At 41.3% G+C, this 26015-nt stretch overlaps 1 protein-coding gene and 1 long non-coding RNA gene across 6 annotated transcripts in view; both read right to left on the bottom strand.

Moving 5' to 3' along the window:
• Positions 1–26015, bottom strand: part of LOC116040786 (epidermal retinol dehydrogenase 2-like) — a 92319-nt gene that overhangs the window by 21557 nt on the left and 44747 nt on the right. For 3 of the 5 annotated variants that reach the window (XM_036005340.1, XM_031286456.2, XM_031286432.2), the window contains 3 exons: positions 22546–22690; positions 11137–11262; positions 7942–8508 (listed from right to left, as the gene is read on the bottom strand). In XM_036005340.1, the coding sequence (XP_035861233.1) occupies positions 8406–8508; positions 11137–11262; positions 22546–22690 (374 nt within the window). In that variant the 3' untranslated portion in view covers positions 7942–8405. Of the gene's footprint in view, positions 1–7941; positions 8509–10555; positions 10794–11136; positions 11263–22545; positions 22691–26015 lie in introns of those variants that run through there. The other 2 variants (XM_036005341.1, XM_031286448.2) reach the window with 2 other exon arrangements.
• LOC118495892 lies at positions 19206–21989 on the bottom strand. The gene is made up of 3 exons (XR_004898341.1): positions 21930–21989; positions 19894–19897; positions 19206–19217 (listed from the first exon to the last, which is right to left on the bottom strand). It is a non-coding gene; the product is annotated as an uncharacterized LOC118495892 (long non-coding RNA).

Genomic DNA, 26015 nt, shown 5'->3' with positions numbered 1-26015 from the left:
AATCATCTTTTGGAAATTGATCTTAATGCCTTAATTAAAATAAAATGAGGAAAAATCCAACCTTTGAGAACACCAATTTTCTTTGTGAATGAATAATGTATCGTAAATAAATGTTCTTCCTTAAAATACAGGGGGCATAAGTAAGTACACCCCTATGTTAAATTCCCATAGAGGCAGGCAGATTTTTTATTTTTAAAAGCCAGTTATTTCATGGATCCAGGATACTATGCACCCTGATAAAGTAAAAAAAAAAAATCAAACCAGCTACTAGGCTAACTGAAATAAAAACCAACACTGAATCTACAAACTGTCGGCATTGTGGGAAATGTAGAGGTCTGCCAGGTTTTGACAAAAAAAAAAAAAAAAATGATATCTTTGATTCTGCTGCATCAATTTTGATCCTTATATCTGTCCATCATGAGTCCGACAATGTTTTTATTTATTTAAAGATTATATTTTACTTTTTATGGCCTTTAATCGACAGGATAGCTTGAAAACAGTAGAGGGGGGAGGGGGAGAGAGAGAGAGAGAGAGAGAGAGAGAGAGAGAGAGAGAGAGAGAGAGAGAGAGAGAGAGAGAGAGTGGGGATGAGATGCAGCAAAGGGCTATAGGTCAGACTCAAACCCTGGCCACTGCCAAGGACTGAGCCTTCATGGGGGCACACTCTACTGGGGGAGCTGGAGGCAGCCCCTTGCGTCCTACAATGTTATAGGAGAAACTTGAATGCTGTCAAAGAACCAATTTAATGAATCTGTGATTCACTTAGCAAACATGTAGTAGAAGAGAGGAGCCTTGATTCATTCCCCAGACCACTGAAAGATCACGTTTTAAATATCCTTAACAGCATTTCATTCACTTTAATGTAAGATTTGAAATGAAGGCAACATTGGGGTGCCATAACAACATCAGAGGGTTGAGATTTTTGTGGACTGGTGTATTTTTTACACCCAAGGCTGGATTGCCAGTCAAGCGAAGCAAATGGCCCAGACCTCCAGGGGGTACCAAAAGGCCCAAGTTCACTGTGACTATGGACTACTTTCTGTTCCGTCAACATAAACCATAATGCACACAAATCTGTGAATTCATACACACAAATGCAGAAAATTGTTCAGTTAAGGATGCTGCCACTATCTTTACAGCCAATGGCTACAGCCCAAGTTTCCAGTCCCATATGCTTTAACTGACTGCCACTATCCACATCATATAAACTCTAATGTTCCGCCCAGTACCCACTGTTTGCTTAGTCAGCCATCCCCTTTGACTTGAACCGTCCAAGCTTCCTCCCATCTGTTCCTTCATATAGGTTTGTTTTCCATACATGCCTTGATCGGTCAGTTATTCACATTTTGCCCTGTAGTTTTGTGAGTGTGTATTCATTGCATCTGGGTAGGTTGTTTTAATTTCCTGTTCTTATCTCCTGTTTGTTTATTGTCCTCTCTTTAAAGTCCCTGCTTGTTTAAAAAAAATTAAGCCGAACTCTAGATGTGTAAAAATATGAGGTAAACAAATGGAGGGCGTTTAGTAAAAGAAAAACAGACTAAAAAAGCTCCACGTTGCCCTGACACCAGTGAATCACTGATGAAGTCAAAGAAAAGGTCCAGCTGAGATGGCCTCAGGTACGTTTTCTCATTTATCAAAACTGCCTACGCACATTAGTGCCATAACTGTGCTCGCGGACGTTTGAAAGCAGGATGTGGGATTTATCAGTTTGTAGTGATGCTTGAGAATGTGAGTCAATGTCAGCAGGCACAGCGTCAACCAGGATTATTCACTAGACTGTTACGAGTGAAAAGAGACTGAATGGAACTGAAAAAAGTGTGCCCCCTGAAACCCTGTTCTAAACTAGAAAATTAATATTGATAAGGTCCGGACTTATCGGTTCTGCTCTTGGTTTTTGAGTTGAAATATTAGGGAGTGAGATTTCCATAGCAGAAAATAAGGATAAAGTCCCCCTTGAATCAAAAATGTGTTTTTTGTGCTACTCATGTCTACTAAAATGTCTGACCTTGAATATACTGATTTGTATCCGTGCAAAGTTTGTCACTAGAGAGGCAGGGTTTTCGCTATATACATGTAGCAGCGGCGCAGCATCGCTCCTTCCTGTTTATGAAAAGCCATAAAGTCGTAACTACGACTCTGCAGAGCAGACACTGAATTTGATGAATTTACTGTTTAACAGACCCCAGATGAGACAAGAAGCTAACGTTAGCGAACACTGCGGTCCCTCTGCGTCTGACTCTTGCTGGATTTTTTCCCAGGTAGCAGTCGGTAGCTAACGTTAGCAAATAAGCCCACTGACGGCGACATTCTTGCTCATATTTTTGGCACGTTTATGACCGTAGTAGTGGTTATAGTGAGTGAAATTGTGATGTGAGATGCACATTGCAAAATGTGTTCTGTATCTGGAATTGTTCATTAAATACTAAATATGCCACTACAATGACATTTCTCTAACGGAAAGCTGGTTCACATAATTAATCAGTGGCTTCCAATGAGAATACAATTTATCAGTAGAGCCTCTGAGAGTAAACTTTATCTTCTCAAGTTTTAAGAAAGACAATGTGTCACATAGCGAGGCTTTAAATGACGGTGGTAAGGTTGACTTCCATAGAGTCCGAATTTTCCGACGAGCAATTAGAGAGGTAAAAGCAATAACATTAACTTGAGATGTTGTCAATTTGAGTCCGTCCGGAGATCTGCCAAAGATCGCTATATGGGGGGAGGGACAGATCCTCAACACCAAAACCTTTGAGATTGTGTCAAAATATAGCTGCCAGAAGTTGAACAATTTGGGGCATGACCAGAACACATGGGTCAAATCACAAGGGGTCTGAGAACATCTATTGCATCCCTCGTCCGGGCCACCCAGGATAAATCTTGGCAAGCCTGGTCTTGCTAAAGTGAATCCTATGTACCACTTTAAATTGAATAAGACTTAAGCCTAGCACAGCTAGAGGAAGAATTGACAAACAGATTTTATTCTGATCCAAAGATTTTTTTGTGTGAGAAAGGACATAAGGGACACAAACGTTATATCCTGGCATGTAATTGTAAGACGTAATATGATGCTTTTGAGAAACGATTGCAAATAAAGCAAACTTGCTAACCTGAGAGGTGTTTTCACATTCCTCTCCTAAAGGTGGAGCATTCTGTGCACTTCTCTGAAATCTGAGATGGAACAGCTGAATTAGGAATGTCACCAATCTGTAATCCGTAAACCAATTGTCAATATGAAAAAGCCAGCAAAAAAACCTGAAACTTCCAGCGCAGAGAGCAAAAACACACTATCATGCCAGCAAGCGAGCCGCCTGAGCAGGTGACGCACCGCAAGATGGCGGGATGCCTTCTCCTGTCTGAACCCGTCGTGAGGCTCAAACATGTAAGCCATGGCTGAATCTCCAATGTTTCTAGTCATCTAGACGTGTGGTGCTCTTTTACCGGTCAACCTGAGGTAGATTCTAGAATGTAGTCACCGAACAAACCCGCGTACGGTGGGTGGTACCAGGCCAGATCCAAAATGTATTAATGAGGGATGTGCTTCCAGCCCCTTTCAGACTTTTCTTTTTTTACTTTTTATGTGGCTAAACCATGTGGTCAGGTACCAACATATCTTAATGAGCTTCTGGCTTCCAGTTGCCTACAGAATATGTTTCAAAGTCCTGCTCCTGGCATACAAGGCCCTGCACAATTATACCCCCACCTACCTCACTGACCTCCTGGAAGTTTACACACCTGCCCGCTCACTGAGGGGCCATCCACACGGAGACGCTTTTTGATGCAAACACACGTGTTTTGCATTGTTTGGGCCTATCGTCCAATCAAATCCTGTAAACGCACTGCCTGAAAATGCACTTTATTGAAACCTGGTCCCAGGGTGAAAAAATTCGCTCCCATTTGGCTTCGTTTGGATGGCGAAGCCGCATACGTGCGTATCGATGATGTCATCGCCACACCCCTTGACCGCTAACGTTATGTAGCTAACGTTAAACATCGCTAAAGTAGCAGACTCCAGCAGGGACGTAACATTAACGTTGGCTGCTATGGTTAGCGGTTTATAAAGTGGAAGTAACTTATCAACTAGCTAGCTAATATGTCTGCTTGTCAACTCCTTGAACGGGTTATAGTAAATTTTAGCACGACTTATTGTAGAAAGGCTACCGCAAGAAAAACGTGTAGATTATCAAAAAGACATTGGATCATTGATGTTTGTTTGACTGCCGATGTTAGCTAGCAGCGTTAGCGCGCTAATGTTAGCTCTGCAATCATGTCCGATGGCAGACAGAATTGCAAACTAAAAAGCAATCCAACAGCACATTATACAATGTAAACAAAGACACGTTTTCTTGCGGCGGCCTTTATAAAATGAGCAGTGGTGAAAGTTATTATAGTCTAGCATGTTATGATCGGGAGTGACTGGAGACTATGCTCTTCTTCTCCGTTTTTGGTGAATTTCTGTAGCAGAAACAGCGCCACCTATAGGCCTGGAATATGAAGTAGCATGTTGAGCACTTTTTTTTTTAACACTGTTCCAGGGAAGACAGGGAAAAAAAAAGATAGTTTTGGTACGTGTGGACGTGGCTTGAGATCCTCCTCAGCAGGGCTACTGCATGTCCCTAGTGTGAACCTCAGCACCCTGGGAGAGAGGGCTTTCAGCTAAACCGCCCCCGAGCTGTGGAATTCACTGCCAAACCACATCAGGCACTGTGACTCAATTACTGACTTTAAAAACAGACTTAAAACATATATCTCTTCTCTTAATTTTTTTTGAGATGACTATAATTTTAACGATGTTTGATGATTGTTTGTTTGTGAAGTGACCTTGGGTGTCATGAAAGAAGCTTTAAATAAAATGTATTATTATTATTATTATTATAATACCTTATTGTCCTACTAGAGCACTGCGCTCCCAGAATGCAGTTACTTCTGGTTCCTAGAGTCATTAAAAGTAGAATGGGAGCCAGAGCCTTCAGCTATCAGGCTCCTCTCCTGTGGAACCAGCTCCCAGTCTCGGTTCGGGAGGCAGACACTGTCCCCACATTTAAGAGTAAACTTAAAACTCTCCTCTTTGATAAAGCTTATAGTGAGGAGTTGCAGCGTTCGCCTAGACCAGCCGGCGCCCCTTCTCTTCTCTGCTTCTCTTCAAAGTCGTCAGATTCATCTACCAACCCTTATAGAGCTGGCTCAGGTTAGCCTTGGAGTTCTTAATTATGCTGTTATAGTTTTAGACTACCGAGGGACTTCCTTTGACACACTGAGCTCCTCTCTCTTTCCATCTGTGTGCACTCATGTCCTAGTAATGCTTGTTACTAACTTAGCTCTGGGGAGTTTATTCCCCGGAGTCCTTATGTTTTCTCGCCTCGCAGTTTTCCTTGGATTATTGTGGCACCTAAATCATAGTTGCAGCTGCTGCCGTGGTCCTGCTCGGCGCCCTGCTACACCCTGCAGTGCCCTGCTACGCCATGAACTGCTATAACTACTATTTCTAGTAGAGCTGCCAATCTTTCTATATAATACCATTCAAATTTCATTTATTTTTTTATATTCAAATAATATTCAAATATTTAATGCTCAAATGCAGCCTGTTATTAATATGTACTTGTCAACGCACTATAAGCATGTGGTTGTTGTTACATGTTCTGTCCATTAGAGGGACTTCTAACATTAGCCTGGTCTTGAAGGGGACCTACGTCATGGCGCATTGCACACACACTTTAACATTAATTTTCCACCACGAGCACACAGCGACAAACACAAATCAACAGAGAACTCTCTAATAAAACAAGTGTAGTGAAGCGTCTCTGTTGTACAGGCTAACTCGGTTACACAACGGCATCATGTTAGAAAGCACAGCCGAAACGATTTATCATTAACTAAGTACCAATAGTGTTCCCTCCTAACCCCAAAACCCGCCAGCGGGTTAGAAAAAGCATGTTTTGTTTAAAAGATTGCCAAATAAAAATAAAAATTCTTACCCTAGAAAAAAGCTGAAAAAAACGAATTGTTCGTCGGATTCTCAAAATTCTGACGGTCCCTGAATGCGCCTCGAGAGACTCCACCGACACTATTTCAAAAAGCTCCAAAGTAGGCAAAAAAACCACCAAGTGGATACAAACCTCACATAGAACATATCCGATTTCATAAAATTGTAAAAAAAAAAAAAGAAAAAAAAAAATCTACCATTTGCATGATCAAGGAGCTGTAAAATGCATACAATTCTACAGCTTCTCAGCTATGCGTAGGCAGGTATGTTTGTTTACTGCTATGCACAGCCACGTGATGAAAATTCATCCTAACTGACTGAGACCAGCACCAAAACACAGCCAGCCTAGTGGTGAACAGTGGTAGAAGTATTCAGATCCTTCACTAAAGTTACAGTACAAGTCCTGCATTGAAAATGTTACTTCATTAAAAGTATATAAGTATCATCAGGGAAATGTAGTTTAAGTATTAAAAGTACTCAATACAAAACTAATAATTAAAGTTGTTACATTCCACCACTGGTGTTACCTTTGTAAAAATGTAACTAATTCTTTGTGTGAATCGATTTACAGCCAAAATTCTTTTTTTGTATATACATGTGTTCCCTTAGGAAATGGGTTATTATCTGTTTCAACAGTTTTTCTATTTATTTTTAAAAATAAATTCTCAAATAAATGTAAATTACATTTTTCCTTTTTGTTAGGTTTATGCCATTATAACTTTATTATACTGCTCAAAAGACATTTAGGAGTTATTCCTACTTCTGGCCATGGTTGTGGTTGTGTGGTTGTGCTTGTTAATTTGAGATGCAAAACTTCCAGAAAGAGTGAAAAATGAGCTCACAGTGTAATAATTAGACAGGAGCAAAAAACGCTCAAAAATGGCTTGGGTTTCAGATGGTTAATAACTAAGCCAAATGGTGCTGTCACTACTATTTCAGTGTTTTATAAGCAACCTGTTTCTTACAGATTGTTACGTTCCTGAGAATACAGCTGTTAGAAGGTAATATATGAAGTCGACAGCTTACGTAACTATAGCTGTCTCCATGACGCTCCCAGCTAAACGTTAACTCGCAAAATAAGAACGAGCTAACTAATGTTAACATAAGCACTTTGGCTCGGGGGATGTAGCTTTTAAAGTCATGTTAAAACTATTTCCCATCCTTCCAATTTCCAGCTGCAGCCTGTCACTCCTCCCTGTACTAACTATACTCGGTACGTAACGTTAGCTCCGTGATGTTGTACTAACGTTACTCGGTAAGTAGTCTCGCTTTGCCAGACGCTCCTCCTCGGTATGTAACATTAGCTTAGACCTCACAATGCCTTGTGTTTCTCACTCCAGCTAAGTTATTATTGTTCATAAGACGTGACATGAGTGACACATGCGGGAAGGCGAGAAGACGGAGATTAGCTAACGTTAGCCAACATATTTATAAAAAAAAGTCACATTCGAATAGTAATTTCAGCATTCGAATAGTATTTTTTTTTCTTCTACTATTCGAATTATATTTAACTTTCGGTATTCGTTCCAACAGCCCTAATTTCTAGTCATAGTTCCATTATCTTTATTGTGACTATAATTGCCACTGTTCATCACACCCCCAACCGGCACCGTCGGACACCACCCACCAAGAGCCTGGGACTGTTCGAGGTTTCTGCCTAAAAGGGAGTTTTTCCTCACCACTGTTGCACTAAATGCTTGCTCTTGGGGGAATTTTTGGAATTGTTGGTTCTTTGTAAATTACAGAGTGTGGTCTAGACCTACTCTATCTGTAAAGTGTCTTGTGATAACTCTTGTTATGATTTGATACTATGAATAAAATTGAATTGAATGTTAAACAAAATATTGATCAAAACAGAGTAGTTTTACATATTTAGTGTCTGGAGTGGGACTTGGTTGTTCTACACCCTTCTTTTGTGATTTTTGGCTTAATTATAAAACACACATAATTCAGCTTCATGACAAAATCAACAATCTTTATTAAACACTTTCAATATCTGCATTTGCAGGGCCAATTGACCGACAAGGCTTTGTAGTGCCTAAGTCTTTATTTAGTCAAAGTGACTCAATTGATATTGGATATAAAAAATAACATTTATATTTCATCAAAACATGTACAAGCTGTGTGCCGAGTCCTGATGATATGACCTGGAGCTACTCTACATACACATAGAACACACTCTGAATATGCAAGCTTTAAACGCTCTGAAAATCATCATCAGGAACCTGCAGAAACAAACTCGAGCAAACAGTCAGTTTCTCAGCACCGTCTGTCTTTTGATGACATTACAAACAGGTTTAGTTAGTGTCTCTGGGTAACAGTGAGAGTGGATTTGACTGAATGCACACTAAACTGCCTGAGGCCAAAGAAAAAGCTTGCCCCAATGGTGTTCTACAGTGACAACAAATGTCATGTTGAATGTGTGCTAGTGCAGTTTGTAGTGCAGACTGGTGTTAGTGTGGCAGTCTACTTGGACTGATGATCCCAGGTAAGAGCCAAGGAGGGAGGCCTGCTTCCACTGCACAACGCTAAAGAGGATGATGGAGGGACAGGATGAGGGCAGGGAACAAATATACAACACATTAATCTACTTCTGCTGCTTTCACAGCTGCAGGCAGTGCATCAACATACAGTGTCTCTGTCAGACCTTCTATCTTTTGCCACTGATATCGCTTGTGCTAGTTTTTCTGAAAATTAATTTATATAACATATACAGCCTCTAGAGGATTTTGGTTTCCGCCTGGCCTGAGGAGACTGCAGAAGACTGTTCAAACTTTCAAACATACAAGTAAGTGATGGTTAAAAATGTTGCTGGTTGAAAATTTAATATTTAAAAACCATAAAAGATGTTACTACTTTACAGTAGCCAAAAAATTATTGGAAATTGCATTCTGAATGCAGACAGAAGAATTGCTCCATTAGCTCCAGACAGTAGCGATTATACTGAAGTGTGAACGTCTCCTCCAGCAGTCGGCTGCTGGATTTATCAACTAACTCAATGAACTCCAGCTAAACCTATTCTCAACACATGGTTATTGACATGCTGTCAGAACAGCAGCTGGGAAATGAACAGCCCACCTGATTGAGACTCGTCACAACACTTTCTACTGATACACTTTGGCAGCACCAATTGCTAGGCATTTCTCCAATGAGTGATCTAAAGAGTCCATTCAGATATTTCCCATTATATTAATGGGACACAAATACCAAAGCTATGAACAAGATTTACAACCTGAAGGCCAAATGCTTCAGAGCACCTGCTGTAGTCAGGCTGACCTCTGACCCTTCATGTGACTCACAGCCGAGCAAGGCTATTACACAAGAACATACCAGTCAGTCCTATACTGTTACTATGGCACAACTATCAGTAACATCGATCAAGTACTAATTATATTACCACTATCACAACTCTCCGACACTAGCAAAGCAACAGGCAGTTGCAGTGACGTATGAAACTAGAGCTGCAACTAACGATTATTGTCATCGTGGATTAATGTGTGGATTCTTTTCTGCATGAATGGATTAGATGGTTGGTCTCTAAAATGTCAGAAAATGGTGAAACATGTCCATCAGTGTTTTCCCAAAGCCCAAGATGACATCCTCAAATGTCTTGTTTTGTCCACAACTCAAATAAATTCACTTTACTGTCACAGAGGAGTGAAGAAACTAGAAAATATTCACATTTAACAGGCTGACATCACACAAGTTTGACTTTTTTCATAAAAAATGACAAACTGACTAATCGTTTATCAGAGTTGGTCATTTATCTAACAGTTGACAACTAATCGATCGATCTTTGCAGCTCAATATGAAGCTGCCAGTCAGATTATTTACTCATTAATCCAAGGTGCCTGTGTGCAAATCCAGATTGTTCAGGCCAACTTTAATCAACCAACCGACTATAGCTGATTCCAGCACTGAGAATGGTAACAAAGGTAAGTTAAGAGCCCTGTAGTCTACATCCACGACGTTTCCCTTCTTTCATTGCTCCGGTGCCGCTGGAAATGCCGCCGGATGTCACTCTTTTCGGCCCTAACTTAAATACCCACCTGTTGGTCCCAGGAACTCACTACATTGACATTTATCAACATTACTGAGGCTCCAAACTATACGATATTCAAAAAGGCCTATAAAGCCGAATCGTAACCTGTGTTCGGTAAGAGCGACCATGCGGCCATCTTGCTGAGGTCAAAATATGTAACCAAACTATGACGCCATACGCCCAGTGACATGTGAGGTAAGGTAATGGTCAAGCCAATCAGAGGCCGCCCTACAGTCTGCACTACACGACTCAGTCTGCAGCAGGTTTCAGGACAACACTGTTGACGTCACTGATGACATCCATGGATTCACTCAGTCTGTGGTAGATTCATTGGTAAAACAATAAATCAACTGTACCCAGAACTACAGTTTAATCATTCCACAGCCACAAACCATGGATTACCAAAACCATCGAGGAGGCCATGAACAAACGCACGCACGCACCCTTCAAATTAGTTTCTGTGTCCCATTCATTGTCCCGATGCACATTAATCCAAATCGGTGCTGCTCCTGGCAAATAAAGGGGGGTGTTTGGTGTAAAACAACACCAAAAACCCATCTTTTTGGTTTTCTAAAGGTTATTCTGTTGTTATGTCAACATAGGAATGTGAAGAATAGGTATTCAGGAAAAATCCATGTAGGACAGAAACACAGCAATAACAATGGATGGAATTAATTCCATTTTTTAAGTCCCAACGTTAAATGGCCTGGGCTCTGGCTGTTGTAGTGGTAGTGATTATGACCTGTGATCCAGAAACTTTAGATAACAGATCTGAAATCAAAAACATACAGATCAGTGAATGACAACATTTGGCTCTTTTTGAAACCCAATATTAACCTGCTGAGAGCGAGCAGAGTTTTTGGCCATGTCTGTGTAACTGTGTTTCTGTGGGGACATAAAGCTTTTAGAGTCTGACAAAAGTGGTGATTGATATTTATCCATTAGTGTAAGCATGGCCTATTCAAAATAACAGGCAGTAGAACATAAAGGCTTAAAAATAGAAATGGACATATTTTACTGTAGTTCTAAAAGGCCGGCACTATTGACTCAGGGGATATGAACTAATCTGTAGAGAGAGGTTCTGTGGAAGAGAACAGAGAAGGTAGACACTAACTTCTTGAGAGCAGTGATGAGGTACATGCTCTTGGGCATCAGCAGGAAGACCTGGTCTGTGAGCACAGCATGGATGATCTTCTTGGCTACATAGTCTGGATCCAGGATTGGCATCAGTCTTGGCCACCTGAAGAACACAAGAAAAAAGATTCAGAGAAAAAACTACAACTGCTAACAGCACTGAACCACTCACCTACAACTGTTGTGTTCCCCGTTTGCCCTGCGAGAGACGACCTGTGGCTTGGAATTTCCCTTTAAAATGTCATTTCTTAACAATATGTAGAAGTTGAGGTACACAGGATGCAGATGTAACCACTTAACTATAAAGCACGAAGTGTGTGTGTGTGTATATATATATGTGTGTATGTATGTGTATGTATGTGTGTGTGTATGTATGTGTGTATGTATGTATGTATGTATGTGTGTGTGTGTGTGTGTGTCTCTGTCTCTGTCTTCACACTTGGCGGGTGCATTGCCCAGTGACGTGCTGTGTCAAATTTGGTGCAATTTTGCCAGATGGCGACAGGAACCAGAGACGTTCAGAAAGAGGGTCACTGTTGAGCTCTATTAAATATAGGGGCTAAGGGCCCTATTTGGGGTTGTACTTATGGGTTGTACTTAGTGTCTTCATTAATTCATAGGTGTGTTTTTGGCGTAACATGCAATAAACCAATCAGAATGTCATCTCCCATTCCCTTTAAAAGCCAGGCACGTTTGTACCTTGGCGCATTGCTATTATGACGGCAGATTTTTACTTGTAATCTTTTGCATGTTTGTGTGCTGCTGCACTTTCCTGTGTGTGTAACAAGCATAGTGTGCACGCGCTGTTCACGAGCCTAGGCGCATTTTACTATGAAAAACAATGAAAATGCTATTGACTTTAGACCAGATTTTTGTTGGTCAATGGCGCAATCACTTTCCACTGCCTCAAGATAGCAATATGCCAAGAATGTACCTGAACACACCTCCCTGTAAGGCATGGGCAGACAGATGGCCACAGGTGCATTTTCTATTTAAACGACGTGGGGCTTTGCACCGCACTGCACCGGGTGCAAGATAGGGCCCCTCAGACCGTTTTTTGGGCCGGGCGTGTATGACTGGTCAGAATGTTTTCAGGTGCAGGCGGAGTTAAACACACAACACACACACTGCAGGAGCGGGCATTAAAGGGTAACGATCGTTCCCCTTCCTATTTCCTATGTTTTTGTGTCTAAGTGACTGATGGGAACAACAATCTTTGAAATTGGTCCAGTATTAAGCAAGATCGCTGCAATCGGCAGTGGCGAAACAAGCTACAATGTAAGTTAACAGGGCAATTGTGCAGCTTGTATTTACTTTCACAAAAGTGCTCGTTTTGCCACTGACAGGCTCAGATTAATATTCTAAGTGTCTGACAACATTATGGAAAGGATTTCTAAGTAGGTTTTGTTAAAGAGTAAGATCCTTTTTGTAAACATAAAAACATCCGCGAAATTGCGTTCACTAAACCCACCAGACTACATGTAAATCAACAGTAATTTTAGCATCGTAAAATATACTTAACATAAAACTAAGAAAAGCCGTTTTGGGTCGTCTTTCCACTTTTCCAACCATTACAACTCTAGTTTTGGTTGAAATAAAACACATAGTTTACCGATTTACATGAGAAAATATGTTGGCTCTATAGACACTAAAAGTATTGCTTTTTTAAACGGAGTCTGGTGTGTTTAGCGCTAGTGACCTCAGAGCTGTTTCTGGTTAAACAGAAAGGTCTCAAAGAGGTTTTAAAGGTCTATCTCTGAAGGGATCCTTTCCATAATGTTGTCAGACACTTAGAATAATAATCTGAGCCTGTCAGTGGCAAAACAGCACTTTTGTGAAGGTAAATACAAGCTGGACAATTGTCCAATTAACACTTACATTGTAGCTTGTTTCACCGCTGCCGACTGCAGCGATCTCGCTTAATACTGGACCAATGTCAAAGATTGTACAGAGTACAGATGTGGAAAGTAGAAAGTGACAGGTCAGGAGTTTGGTGCTGGTGTAAAGCATGTGTTGTGGTGCCTTCAGGGGGCTGTTGGATGGATGAAGGCACGGAGACAGAAAAAGGGATCGACACAAGTCTCAAAACACCTTGAAAACCTAACCCCAGGACATCTGGAAGTGTACCACAATGACCCTGCATATTTGTGTGTGTGTGTGTGTGTGTGTGTGTGTGTGTGTGTGTGTGTGTGTGTGTGTGTAAAAAAATAGTCACTCTTATTCCAATGTCTACCAGTTTACGTGTCACAACAGAGACCTCAGGCTTATAAGTTGTTAGAGCTAGATAAAGTTTGTGTTTTGTATGACACACAAGTAGGAGGAAATAGACAATTCATACATCATACATCAAACAGCAGGTCACTAATCTTTAACACTTCTTTCTCTTGTAGCTGTTTTTGGTCTCTAACAACTCCTGAGGGAAACATCTGTCCCTTTAGCTGCTAAATGCTCCCTTACGTTTACCAGCTAGACTCTGACTTTGTCTGTCTGCTGAGCAGGTAGTGTACAGTGGCTATTTAAAGCGTTTTCCACTGATGCTGCCGGAAACCAGTGTGGTGAAAGCAGTGAGACTTGACCGAAACACTACACATGTGGGCTGTAAAACCAAAACAATGAGCTGAAAGAGGCTGAAAAGCTCTGTAGTTCTGAGGGCTATGCCTTTTCTCAAATTCCGCGTGGTCACAGAAGGCTTGTATCATGTGGATGCACTAAGATCTTTATATAAAAAGACCTGAGTTAGTCATGTTGCTAGTCCACCGAGGGTAAAACAACTTACTGCTCTACATTGACTTGTATTGTGTGAAGGTTCCTCCTCGTCAATAACGTCTGCTAGCAAACAACAGAAAAATGCCTAAAAGCTGCTATGTGGGGATATTCACTACCAACACTGTAAAGAACCCAGGTTTTCAGCTGTCAAACCGAAAAACTGCGCCTTTATAAAGACAAAAGTGGATACAGACCTGAGGAACCAGCAGGAAGAATGAAAAAAAAAAAAAAAAAAAAAAAAAAAAAACTGAAGCTTGTGCATTAAGGCCGTTTTATGCTTCTGTGGAGGCTCCATGCAGAGCTTTCGCCGTAGCCTATGTAACTGGCCTGGCATTTATACTTCAGCCGGCATGTGTAGGGCCCTATGAAATCCGTTTGATTTTTTTTCAAATTCTGTGTTTTCGGATTTATTTTTAGCCCTTTTGGATTTTTTGGATTTGCTTGTTTTCTTTTCACTTCTAAGCAGTATTGCCCTTTAAAAACTCAGTGACACAAACTCACAATTCAAAATGACCTAAATAAAAGCTTTGGATGCTCACCTATCGTGAGCATCCATCTTGTCAGAGGTTTAGTCGACAACAACGAAGATTGTCTTTCCATGGATCTCTTGCAGCACTTTTTGCATGTGCTGGTCAAAGACCCGGGGCAGGTGGGTCTGCCTGAGGCTGCTGGCGTTTTCTGGGAGTGCGCCTCCCTGCTTGCAATGTTTAACAAGAAACGGACGTATCCTCAGCTTCAGCACACATTGCAACAAAATCTTCCACAAACTCACGCCTTGCATCTATTGATTTGGTCGTTGCCTCCATGGTAACCTGGAGGGATTTTCCTGCTGTAGATTTAGCTTTGTTCTTGAGATGAGCTTTTGATTTCAAATGGTCGTTACATGTGTCTTTGCGGGTCCAGTCAACAGTATGTTGACAAAACTTACAAAACAGTCGTTGTCCAGATTCATAGTAGTCGTTGGGGTATTGTTCAGCCCGGTATTTAGCAGTTCATTCAGAGTTTCTTAATTTTTTTTGCCACTGTTGTCTTATCGGGAGGCACCACTCGCTTCGGCATTTTTTCCCTCGCAACAAACTCAATGTGAACGTGATGACGTCTGGTTACTAGGCAACAGGCTGCGCCATTTGGCCACTGTTTAGGTAGAGACCTGTCTCTGCTTGTTGTTGAGACCTTTCTCCGCTTGTTTCAAACTGAAAAATGAGAAGTAAAAAAGAAAAATCGTTTATATGTCAACAAAATATATGCAAATTCCGTGCGATTCCACGTGTATAACAGAATTCCATTTTCATGTGTAGATTCCGCGATTCCTCCGTGTTTGAGGGTTTTTGTTCTCGTTCAATTGTATTTGTTTGTTCTGTATGTTGTAAAAGGAGGAGTAAACCTCTATATATGGGCTCCTGCTCTACCAACTGAGCTATCTGGGCACCCATAACGTTTCATTTTCTATTCATCTTGGTTCCAGTTTTGTCCCTTGGAGGTCCCTAGCTGTCAGGGCTGTCATTACAAATAAAGGCCCTGACACACCAAGCCGACGGCCAAGAACTAGTGGCAACGAAGGCCGACTGTTGCGTCACCTCTTGTCGGCCCTCGTCGCCTTTGTTTTGGCCGAAAAATTGCACTGGAACACACCGCAGAGATTACAGCCTCCGGCCAAGTACCACTTACATTCTGCACCTGCATGACAGGAAATAACTCTCCATGCCAGCAGGTGGCGGTAATGTATTTGTCATTTAAATAAAAAAACAAAAAACAAACTGTTGCTATGGCACCTACAAGAAAACGGTGTTTGCCTGAACCAGCAGTGGCAGCACAGAGGCTATGGTCACTCATCTGGCGAAAACACTGTGCCAAGAGCGTGTGAATGAGAAATTAAGTTGTTACATTTTCCTACTTTAGTAAGCCGGTCGGCTGGCTAGTTAGCTAGCTAGCTTGCTAGGGGGCTCAGTTGTCAGTTAAGCACCAACCACACAGTGCAGAGAGAGAGAGAGAGAGAGAGAGAGAGAGAGAGAGAGAGAGAGAGAGAGAGAGAGAGAGAGAGAGAGAGAGAGAGAGAGAGAGAGAGAGAGAGATGTACACTCAGTTTTACAGTAAAGGAACATTCAAACGTCATTTTTTGCCAGCTCTGAGTATTGAATTGATCAGATGAAGATAAAAAAAAAAAAAAAGACTTCTGTATGTCGTTTGTTTGCTTACCGTTTTTCTTCTTGTGGACTAACTGACTTATGCCGAACAGACAATCAGCTGAATGCCTTGGGCAGACGCCGACGGACGGTGAACAATTTCACATAAACCTTCACACAAAGTATGATTCTCACACCTCCTCTTTACTCCTCTGCCATGACAGGTCAGTCAATCTCACAGCAGTCAGAGCACTGCCTGTCACAACCAGCTAGCACTGCTTAGTGGCTTTCTGTATGGGCAGTTACACTGTGTAAAATAGGTAGCTACTACAGCTAAATGTAGTAGTACAATGTCTTTCGCTGATCTAGAAGTACACTGTAAGTCAGTAGTAGGCTATACAGCAGGGTTACATATTAAGTGCTTTGGGGTCCTTCTGTAAGTAATTTTGAGGTAAAAAGGTTCTGGAGAAAGCCACAGGCAGAAATACCACAGGTCAAGCAATCAGTTTGTTCCAAACAGGCACATTTTGAACGGGCACTGTACTAGTTTTATACAAAAAGAAAAAGACAAGAGAAAAGAAATAAATAGGAGGCCAGTGAGATCAGAGCGGAGAAAATAATTGTGTGATTGGTTCATTTAAGCCGAGCAGAGGTAGCCTGAGGCGATAATAGCCAATCATTTAAAGCCATCAGAGCGATCAAAGAGAGCATTATTGACTTTGTGATCAAAGACGTTTCATCATTATAGTTTATGGCATCGTCTGAGAGGCGATTAGAGCGGCTGGCTGAACAACTCTCAGTAGAAATAATTCCACTGGTGACTACAGGGTGCCAATAGGCCCAACCACAACTGTGTGTGAATACACTATAATACTATAACAATCCTTAATAATGCACTTTATGTATCCAGCACTTTTCAAAACAAAGTTGCAAAGTGTTTTCCATAATTAAAATAGGAAGTTCAAAAGGAAACAAATACCGCAAAGTAATATGCATTATGATAAACGGCTGCATCATCAACACAGAGATGGGGGGCTACTATATAAATTACACTATTTTGATATAGCCAAGTGATGACTTGAACATTATACTAATGGATGTGGATATGTCTGTAAATACACGTATGGCTGCCTGAAGCTCAATGTTGGGCTCTTGAGTCCAACAGCAGTCTGTCACGGTGCATTCACTGGTCACGTTCACTATACGTCACAGTTTGGGGATTTGACTTATGCCTGGTGAGAAAAGTGCTAACTTTGACATGAATTCATGGCTCAGAATCAAAGGGCTGTCTGGTGAGGGTTACTCACAGAGTTTAGCAGAGGGTGAAAAATAGACGTCTTTGGATGCCTTTTACTGCAGATGCTATTTTTTCTAGCATGATTGCTGGCACGGGTCTCGTGGACCCAGGGTGATTTCACAAGTGTTTATCTACGCTGTCAGTGCACCGCCACCTTCTTCACATGCAATAGAAAACACAGACCTTACTGGAGAGAGAGTGTGAGTTTGCATGTGCAGATGAACAGCGTTAAACAGCTACATTAATGAGTACGCCTCTACCCTGACAAATATATGTATATGTTTATAACAGAGGACAAGTCTTCATGGTATGATGCGATCTGTAGTGTGATTACACTGGCTAGAGTAGAGGACTGAAAGACACGGCTGACGGTTTAAGCTTCTTGTTTTCAACATACCAACAACTGTAATAACAAACAAAAAAGACATGTTGGGGATCCTTAGAAGCTTTGTGCTGGGGAGAGACATGTATGATGGGCTTATGGTGTTGTCATTTATATTTTTATTTGGTTTATTGTCTATTTTGATACTATTACGTTGAATGGTTTTGATTATTGTAGTCACTGTGTCATCTTTTCTTGATTTTTGTCTGGGTGGGTGTGTTGATGACGAAAGGGCGGGATGTGTTCATGTTTTAAGTTGTATATATTGTAAAAAAAATAAATAAATAAAAAAAATGGAAAAATATTTTTTTGTTAATCACACAAAGACATGTTTGAAATAAAATGATGTGCTCACATTAACTCTCCGAAGAAGATTTTTTTCCAATCTTTGGTTCGCCTTGTGTAATAATGCTTGTATAATCTCAACCCTGTAATGCACAATCAAGTTATAGACATCATCTATTTCAGGAGAACCTGGGCTATCAGGTTATGTATGCTGCAGGGATGTCACATGGCTGTATGAATTGTTGACTATAAAGACAAAAGAAAAACTAAATTGTTTTTAAACATTGTTTTCCCAAGTCTTGGCAATCAGAGGAAACATTTTAGATTTTCCCCCAGAAAATTCCATACGCTTTAATCCAAAATGTTAGTTGTGCCATCTTAAAACACCTCCTACAATAGTGTCCAAAAGCGTAAATGAGAATCTACGCATTATTTATTAAATTAAGGCTATTGTATCATTATTCCGGCTCATTTAAGATATGTAGCAGCAAAGTAACAGTCAGGAAACTGGCAGCATCTGCACCCTTGCGGTTGCTGCTACTGTAAAACACCAAAGAAGAAGAGGATAGTCAGATGGACAGCCTCTGATTGGTCAACCCACTCAGCCCACTGAATTCAAGAAGTCAAGATGGCTTTTTCATACGAATAGATGAATAAATAACCGTTCATTTGTGTTTATCGTTCTGGAATTATCGTGTATTGTGGAATTAACAACAGTTCCAGGCCGGATTACAAAGCTTTTGGAAAGCCTACGATCCCACAGAAGACAGGAAAGGCCCAGATGTTAGGAAGGACACTTCAGAAGTATTCAGATATTGTGGCGTGTGTGCAAAGTGGACAAGAGGAGGAGTATAGAAACCTTGTGGAGGCCTTCTGTGACTGGAGCGATAACAACTGCCTCCTCCTGAACACCACCAAGGCCTATGTAAGTACCAGGGTGTGATCCTGGACAGCAAGCTTGACTGGTCCGCAAATACAGATGCTCTGTATAAGGAGGGGTAGAGCCACCTCTTCTTCCTCAGGAGGCTCAGATCGTTGTCTGCAGTGCACTTGCTGCACGTTTTTAATCAGACTGTGGTGGGGAGTACCCCGTTTTATGCTGCAGTTTGTTGACAGACTCAAGGCAGTTACACACCAACCAGATGGCCGACCGTTGGCAGAAAAGGCAATTGGACTGATCAGTCTCCCCGAGTTGGTCAAAAAAGTGCCTCGGAACACACCAAAGCGGCGAGACGCAATACATCTCCATAACAGAAGGCGGCGCTAATCTGTATTGTCACCCAAAAAATGAAAACCACAAACAAAAATGTGACCGCGTCACATAGATCTGGCTGCTGCTTCCGGATTTTGAATTTTTCAAACGCGACTCATTCAGATTACGATCTCATATTGTACTAAAATAGTTCACCGAAACGTGTTTCTGAAAACATTTTAAGCGAGAAATAGGCCATGCAGTTGCTGAATCGGTCTTCATTTCAGATCGACAAAGGTCAGTTTAAAAGATTTTTGTCAGATTTTGAGAGGCTTAGTCACGCTCATCCCGCTTGCCATTTCCGGGTGAGTCCCGACTGCCCTGTCTCCGACTGGGCATGTCAGGTCGGCGAAAATGAAGGCCGGTAGCTCCTCCAACGGACGAAGGCACGGAACACACCGAACAGACTCGAGTCACCGACCTCGCCAGACTGTCCAAAGGCCGATTATCGGCCCGGTGTGTAACTGCTTTAAAAACAGCAGATGACTGGACAAGCTGGTCAAAAAGGCCAGTTCTGTGTTGGGCAGGAGACTGGACTCATTAAGAAATGTGGTGGAGGGGCATAATGGCTAATGACAACCACCCTATCCAAAACATCCTGGCTGGACAGAAGAGCAGTTACAGTAAGCGACTGCTCTCGTTGCACTGTTTTTTATAGAAAGTGTTTCCAAAATAAAAATTTTGGTTCTGCTTATCTGTTCCTCAACAACTACACATTTTTTGGACTGGACAGCGCTGCACAAAGCATTACATTTTGTTTTGTTCAGGCAGTATGGGGAAGACGGTTAAGAGCTGCGAGCACACGAGTCAGCCGTGCGCCATGGAGCACAATGTTTCTACTCCGCTCCGATCACCAACAGCTGTTTGCTGTCAGCGCAGCCAGAAGCCGCTCTCTCTCACTCACGTTCACTACACGCATAGTCACAATCATTCTCAACCCAGTGCTATGTTTTCTTCAAGACGCAATGAATGTTCTTCAGCGTTTCAACTCCTATGTTTTTTATATGGACCACCATTTCATGTATGAAGTTAAGTCTCGCTTTGCCTGACCTTCCTCCTCTGCGGCACTGCGGGTCTGGCTAGTCCACACAGCATTCTGGGATGGGAGAAAAAGGTGCTCTGGTTTATTGGCATTACTTTAAACCAATCACAACCGTCTTGGGCGGTGCTAAGCACCAGGAAAAGCAGCGGTGCCGCTCCAAAATAGCCTCAGGAAGGAACTTGTTTTGGTGGAACGTGTATGTTCAAAAAAAGTTTTAGTCGTGCAACAGAAAACTCAGATTGGACAGATAGTCTAGCTAGCTGTCTGGGTTTACCCTGCAGAGATCTGAGGAGCAGCTAACCATTGTCCTCATAGATCCACTGGAGTTTAGAATTACAACACAAAGGAAGGCCAAGGCAACAGCTATCCGGCCTAAATGAGTGAAATCCGGAGGATATAGACTAGTATGAAGTTAACACCCTGCCTGTGTCTGTCTCCGTGCAGCGTCTCGGAGGGAAGAACAGATGCAGTAACAGTGCTCATGAAGCAATGTCTGGACAATTATTTAACTAAATGGATTTAACTTTTTTGGAAAGTTGGCTGAATGTATATGGCCCGACATATGTTGGAACCTGTGTCATTTCGCCGGGTTACCGTTACAGTGAATGACAAAAGAAAAAAGATTATTATTACATTATGTTATTTAATAACTCCAAAATTACTTACAGAAGGACCCCAAAGCACTTCATATGCAACCAGGCTACAACTGACTTGCAGTGTACTTCTACTTCAGAGGAAAGCATTGTACTACATTTACCTGACAGAGAACGTTGCAGATTCAGAATTAAATCACAAAATATTGAAATGTTGAGTTGGCAGACATTTGCCTGGTTTATGGCGTTAATCAACCACCAGAACTGGACAGAGTAGAGAGATGGACTTACAGAGATGGAGTCAGCCGGCTCCGGAATGTATGTGAGGGAGTGCGTGCGTGTCTGTGTGTGTGTGTGTGTGTGTGTGTGTGTGTGTGTGTGTGTGCGCGCACACAGAGAGAGGCAGAGGGGGCGGAAGAAAAGGTGGAAGGCAATGCAAATAAAGACAGTTTTATTAGATTTTAGACTTGTCCTTTTCGTCAATGATACACGTTGATATCGCCACTGTCAGCGTTTAAAGGCGGCAGTGCCGTCTCGTCTTTTCATTATCATCGTTAATGACTTTAACACTTCAGCAAAGGCGTTCATTTCCAAACAGGCTTAGTGGCTTGCCGGTTAACGTTGAAGTATGGATTTGATTCGCGGGGGTATTTTGTGAGCAACTTAATACGATATAGTGCCTGTCTGGCTTTTGTTTGATATCTAGTGTCGGCAAAATGGCTTTTTATTGAGTTTCCTCTTAGTTAAATGCTCTGAGGGAATTTAAGCTGGGCTTTAATTATTGAGGGTAGACACAGAAGAGCCAGCGTAATGGTAGTGCCTTTTTTTTTTCCTCAACCTTTTTCAACATAACAGTTCCTGTCAGCTATACGTCGTGCTCCAGGCAAGTGAAGGAAAAGTTAACTTGGTATATCCAGCAAAGACACACACACACACACACACACACACACTTCTGTGAATTTGGCATGTGATCTGTTTTCACCCTGACCCTCAAAGGATCAGAATCAAGAATCGATAAGAACTGGAATCCTACAGGATCCTAATGAGTGTGCGCAAACACGACCACATCACCCCCCATCCTCAAATCACTCCATTTTAAAATATGATACAGGCTGTGGCATGCTCTCCCTGACCACCTGAGGACACCTCAGACTGTGGATGCTTTTAAACGCGGCCTTAAGACCCACCTTTTTAGCAGAGCTTTTGGCTGATTATTAACCCCTTTCCTTGTCCTTTTGTGTATTTCATTTTCTTTTAATTTTTCGTCCTAGCACTTCTCCATATTTAATGTAACTTTGAGATTTGTTTAAATATAAAGTGCGTTACAAATAAAATGTATTATTATTATTATTATTATTATTATTATTATTATTATTATCATCCAACCTTACCCCTAAACCGGGGTATGAACCGAACCACGACTACTGTGCACGGTTACACCTGTACTACACTGGGATCTCTCCATGCAGATAGTTTGGCTTTTATTAGATATTCTGAGATTTCTGCCTCCACCCCAGTACAATATGACCAAAAATTTGAATAAGACATGATAGCATAGCTTATTGAGACTTGTGCTTTGTCCTTTGAGCATTAATAATATAAACAGACACCACTTGCAGGTCTGTTGAAATGAGAAACAGTCAACTTACTTAGTTTGACATCCATTGAACATTCCGGTGTTGATGAAGTACGGACACACAATGGTGGTCTTGACGCCATCTTTCCCAGTTGCCAGCAGCTCCAGACCCACCGACTCTGCGAAACCTACTGCTGCAAACTTACTGGCACAGTAGTCTGCAGGGAGAAGAGGAGAAACAAACATGTGAAAAGGATGATCAGGGACCACCGAACGAGACCCAACCAATCTGTCGTACTACACAAGCGTCAACACTTGTTAGCAGCTAGCTAACCTTAGCTATTAAGGGTTAAAGTAAGTTTTGGGTTAAACTGTAGCGCCTAAACTTTGTGTTCATTTATTTATTTAATTTTGTTTTATCTTCAAATGGAACTTTGTGACTATTCCAGAAGCTACATTCATGGACACGAGAAAAGAGAAGAAAAAGGCCTACTCCTTTTCAGTTGGGACCATAGGAATTTATTTTAAAACACTCACTTACTCACTGATAAAAAAATCCTTCTTTTCTTTTGTCTTTCCAGACCCAAGACCCTGTACTGGACAGATCATTGGGTAAAGCATCTACTTCAACTAAATCAGCCAGGACCATGTATGCTTTTGCCAAACAACTTGGGCTTACAGACCCATGGAGACATACATTACCCGCAGCTAAATCTCATTTTTCTGCGACCTCCATTGATCTCTACTTCCGCAAGCAAACTAACCTTAACTTTAAACAGTGGAGGTTGAACTCTTCATTACTAGTAGAGGATCACTGTTAGCAATTCCTGCACTCCCAAATCACTTTATTTTTTTGAGGTGAATGAGTCACAGCAGGGTGTGAAAGGGGTACACTCTGGGAGGCTTCAGAAGACTATATTATAGACCAGCTTATTCCCTTTATCTCCGACCTGAAAAGAGCTCAAGACGTACAAAAGTTACAAAGTTCTCAATGCTTCGGTTAACATTTTGGGACCCTCATTATGCTACTGTTGAAGTTTGGTGATATTTTGAGCCTTTTTAGTGGTATAAATAGTGATTTGTTTTTACGTTCCCGGTGCCCCGAACACTAGCGTTGTAAGCTAATCAGCGGTCCGCGCTAGCGTCTTTCAAGCTCCAAACTCATTCGATTAGCATAAAAACATGTCCCAGAGAGCGACAGAACCCCTAGATCCTAGGTTCGGAATTGTCCTTTAATAAGACATAGGCTCCCCTGAAAACGTGATTTGTGAAATTTTGGGGGGTGGGTCTCTAAAATATTAACAGTGTGCCATTTATGATGTGCAATTTCAGTTTTGTGTAATGTGATCATCGTGGATTATTATGTGTATGTATGTGTAAAATTGCAAAAATATCATTCATTCATGCATGACGGCAATTTAAACCTAATTTACTTCAATAAAGATAACTGTATGCTATTCTTGTCATGAGCATCAAGGCGTGGCGGCTCTGGTGCAAATTCAACTCATGTTTAGTACATGTTAACTCAAAGACTTGTAGAAAAAATATAAATGTTGGAGGCCATTAATCGGCGCACAAAGTCCTTGAAATCCATTCTGCAGTTAGCATCATATAGCCATGGCAAAAAGGCAGTTTAATAAATTTTGGTTTTACTAAGAAACTGTGTAGCGATGACGTTAATAGCACGGCCGATTCACCTCCTCCAAGCTCAGTTAGCACACCTCCCGCCGGGGTGACAACGCAAGAAGAAGCTGAAGAAATAATGTCCTCTCTGGCTAAAGATGGTGGTGGTAACAGCTCGTCAGAGGCCGGTCACCATCCTAACCCCTCTTGCTCCTCTCTCCCGTTAAAGTGGAACAGCCAGCAGTGGAGAGACTGGAAAAGCTGATATACATGGCTGTTTGTTAAGGATGGAAGCTAAGCTAGGCCTAAGCACTTGGGGGCTATTTCTAGTCATAGTTCCATTATCTTTTTTGTGACTATTATTGCCAGTGTTCATCACAACCCCAACCGGCACCGCCAGACACCGCCTACCAAGAGCCTGGGTCTGTCTGAGGTTTCTCCCTAAAACGACGTTTTTCCTCGCCACTTGCTCTTAGGGGAATTACTGGAATTGTTGGGTCTTTATAAACTATAGAGTGTGGTCTAGACCTACTCTATCTGTAAAGTGTCTTGAGATAACTCTTGTTATGATTTGATACTATAAATAAAATTTAATTAAATTAATCGAACGGAGGAATTATGGTATTCTTCGGTAGCCTGAGTAACTTTAACCGTTGTTCATGTGAAATCTGAATCCGAAATGGATACCAATAAGATTCTGAATGGAAAGTTTACTTTTAAAAAGTTGCCAAATGGTTCCATTGACAAGACATGATGATGATATGATATGACTTTTTTGAATCTGGGGATTAAGCTGGGAAGCTTCTAGCCCATCAGGCCAGAGCGACCTCACGGTTAATTCCAGCCATTAGGATCTAGCAGAACCAAGGACATTTTTGCCAAATTCCATGCTGAGCTTCTGATTGCCCTCCCATTGTAGATGGCATGCTCAATGGTATAACCTTTCCACAAATAGACAACCAAGCCACAAGAGACTTGGACTCAGGGGCGGATTGCCCATCTGGCAAATGCTAGGGGTGGGAATCGATTGGCACCTAACGATTCGATTCTAAACTTGATGCATCTCGATGCAAAGAGTTTGCTACTCAGAGTTTGCTAATCACTTCCTAGACAAAGCAGCTAGACAAAGCTTAGATTTTGACATATACAGTATTTGTCACACACAAGTTTTAATGAAATGTTTTGTCTACTGAGGTTTTTGTTTTGTAGTCATTCCATGCTTAAGCCTTAAACATACTTGTGAAAGTCACCTTCTCTCACAGTAATCTTCCATGTCAGAGGCTCAGTCATGTTTAAAGGTGGATAATTGGCTTCTTAGAACATTAAACATGAGGTGGTCAGATGTAATGTGTTTTGCCTAATTATTTTATGCGTGTCTTCTTAGATCATGTGTATATATACAAAGTTTAAATTTTTTTTTCCTTTTGGCCAGTTGTTGTCCATTATCCCATCCTCTTTCAGTCACTCTGTTTTCTGATTTGTACTTGTCTGGAGACAGTAACTTTTAAATGAAAATCAACACATTTAAAATTATATATATATATATATATATATATATTATATATATATATATATATAATATATATATATATATATATATATATATATATATATATATATATATATATATAAATAAATATAAATTTCACTTCACTCGGCTTTGCGTCGTGCCTAACAGGCTACTATTTTGCTGTACTTCCTCGTAACACCCTGCTGCTGCAGGAATAGCAACGCGGATTTCGGTGCCTCATTCTGGTGCCACTGATACGTCTGCACTTCTCTCTGATGCTCTGAAACAGACGTTACAGGAAACAGAAACATCGCTGCACGTGATGCTAGTTAACACTACACTCGACAGCAGCTAACGTTAGCCTACTGCTAGCTAGTAGCTGGATTAAACACGGTTACAATGCTGACAGC

This window comes from Sander lucioperca, chromosome 9 (assembly GCF_008315115.2).
Source record: "Sander lucioperca isolate FBNREF2018 chromosome 9, SLUC_FBN_1.2, whole genome shotgun sequence".
Taxonomy (NCBI): domain Eukaryota; kingdom Metazoa; phylum Chordata; class Actinopteri; order Perciformes; family Percidae; genus Sander; species Sander lucioperca.
Note: the sequence above shows the minus strand (reverse complement) of the source record. Positions and strands in the feature narration are given on the sequence as shown.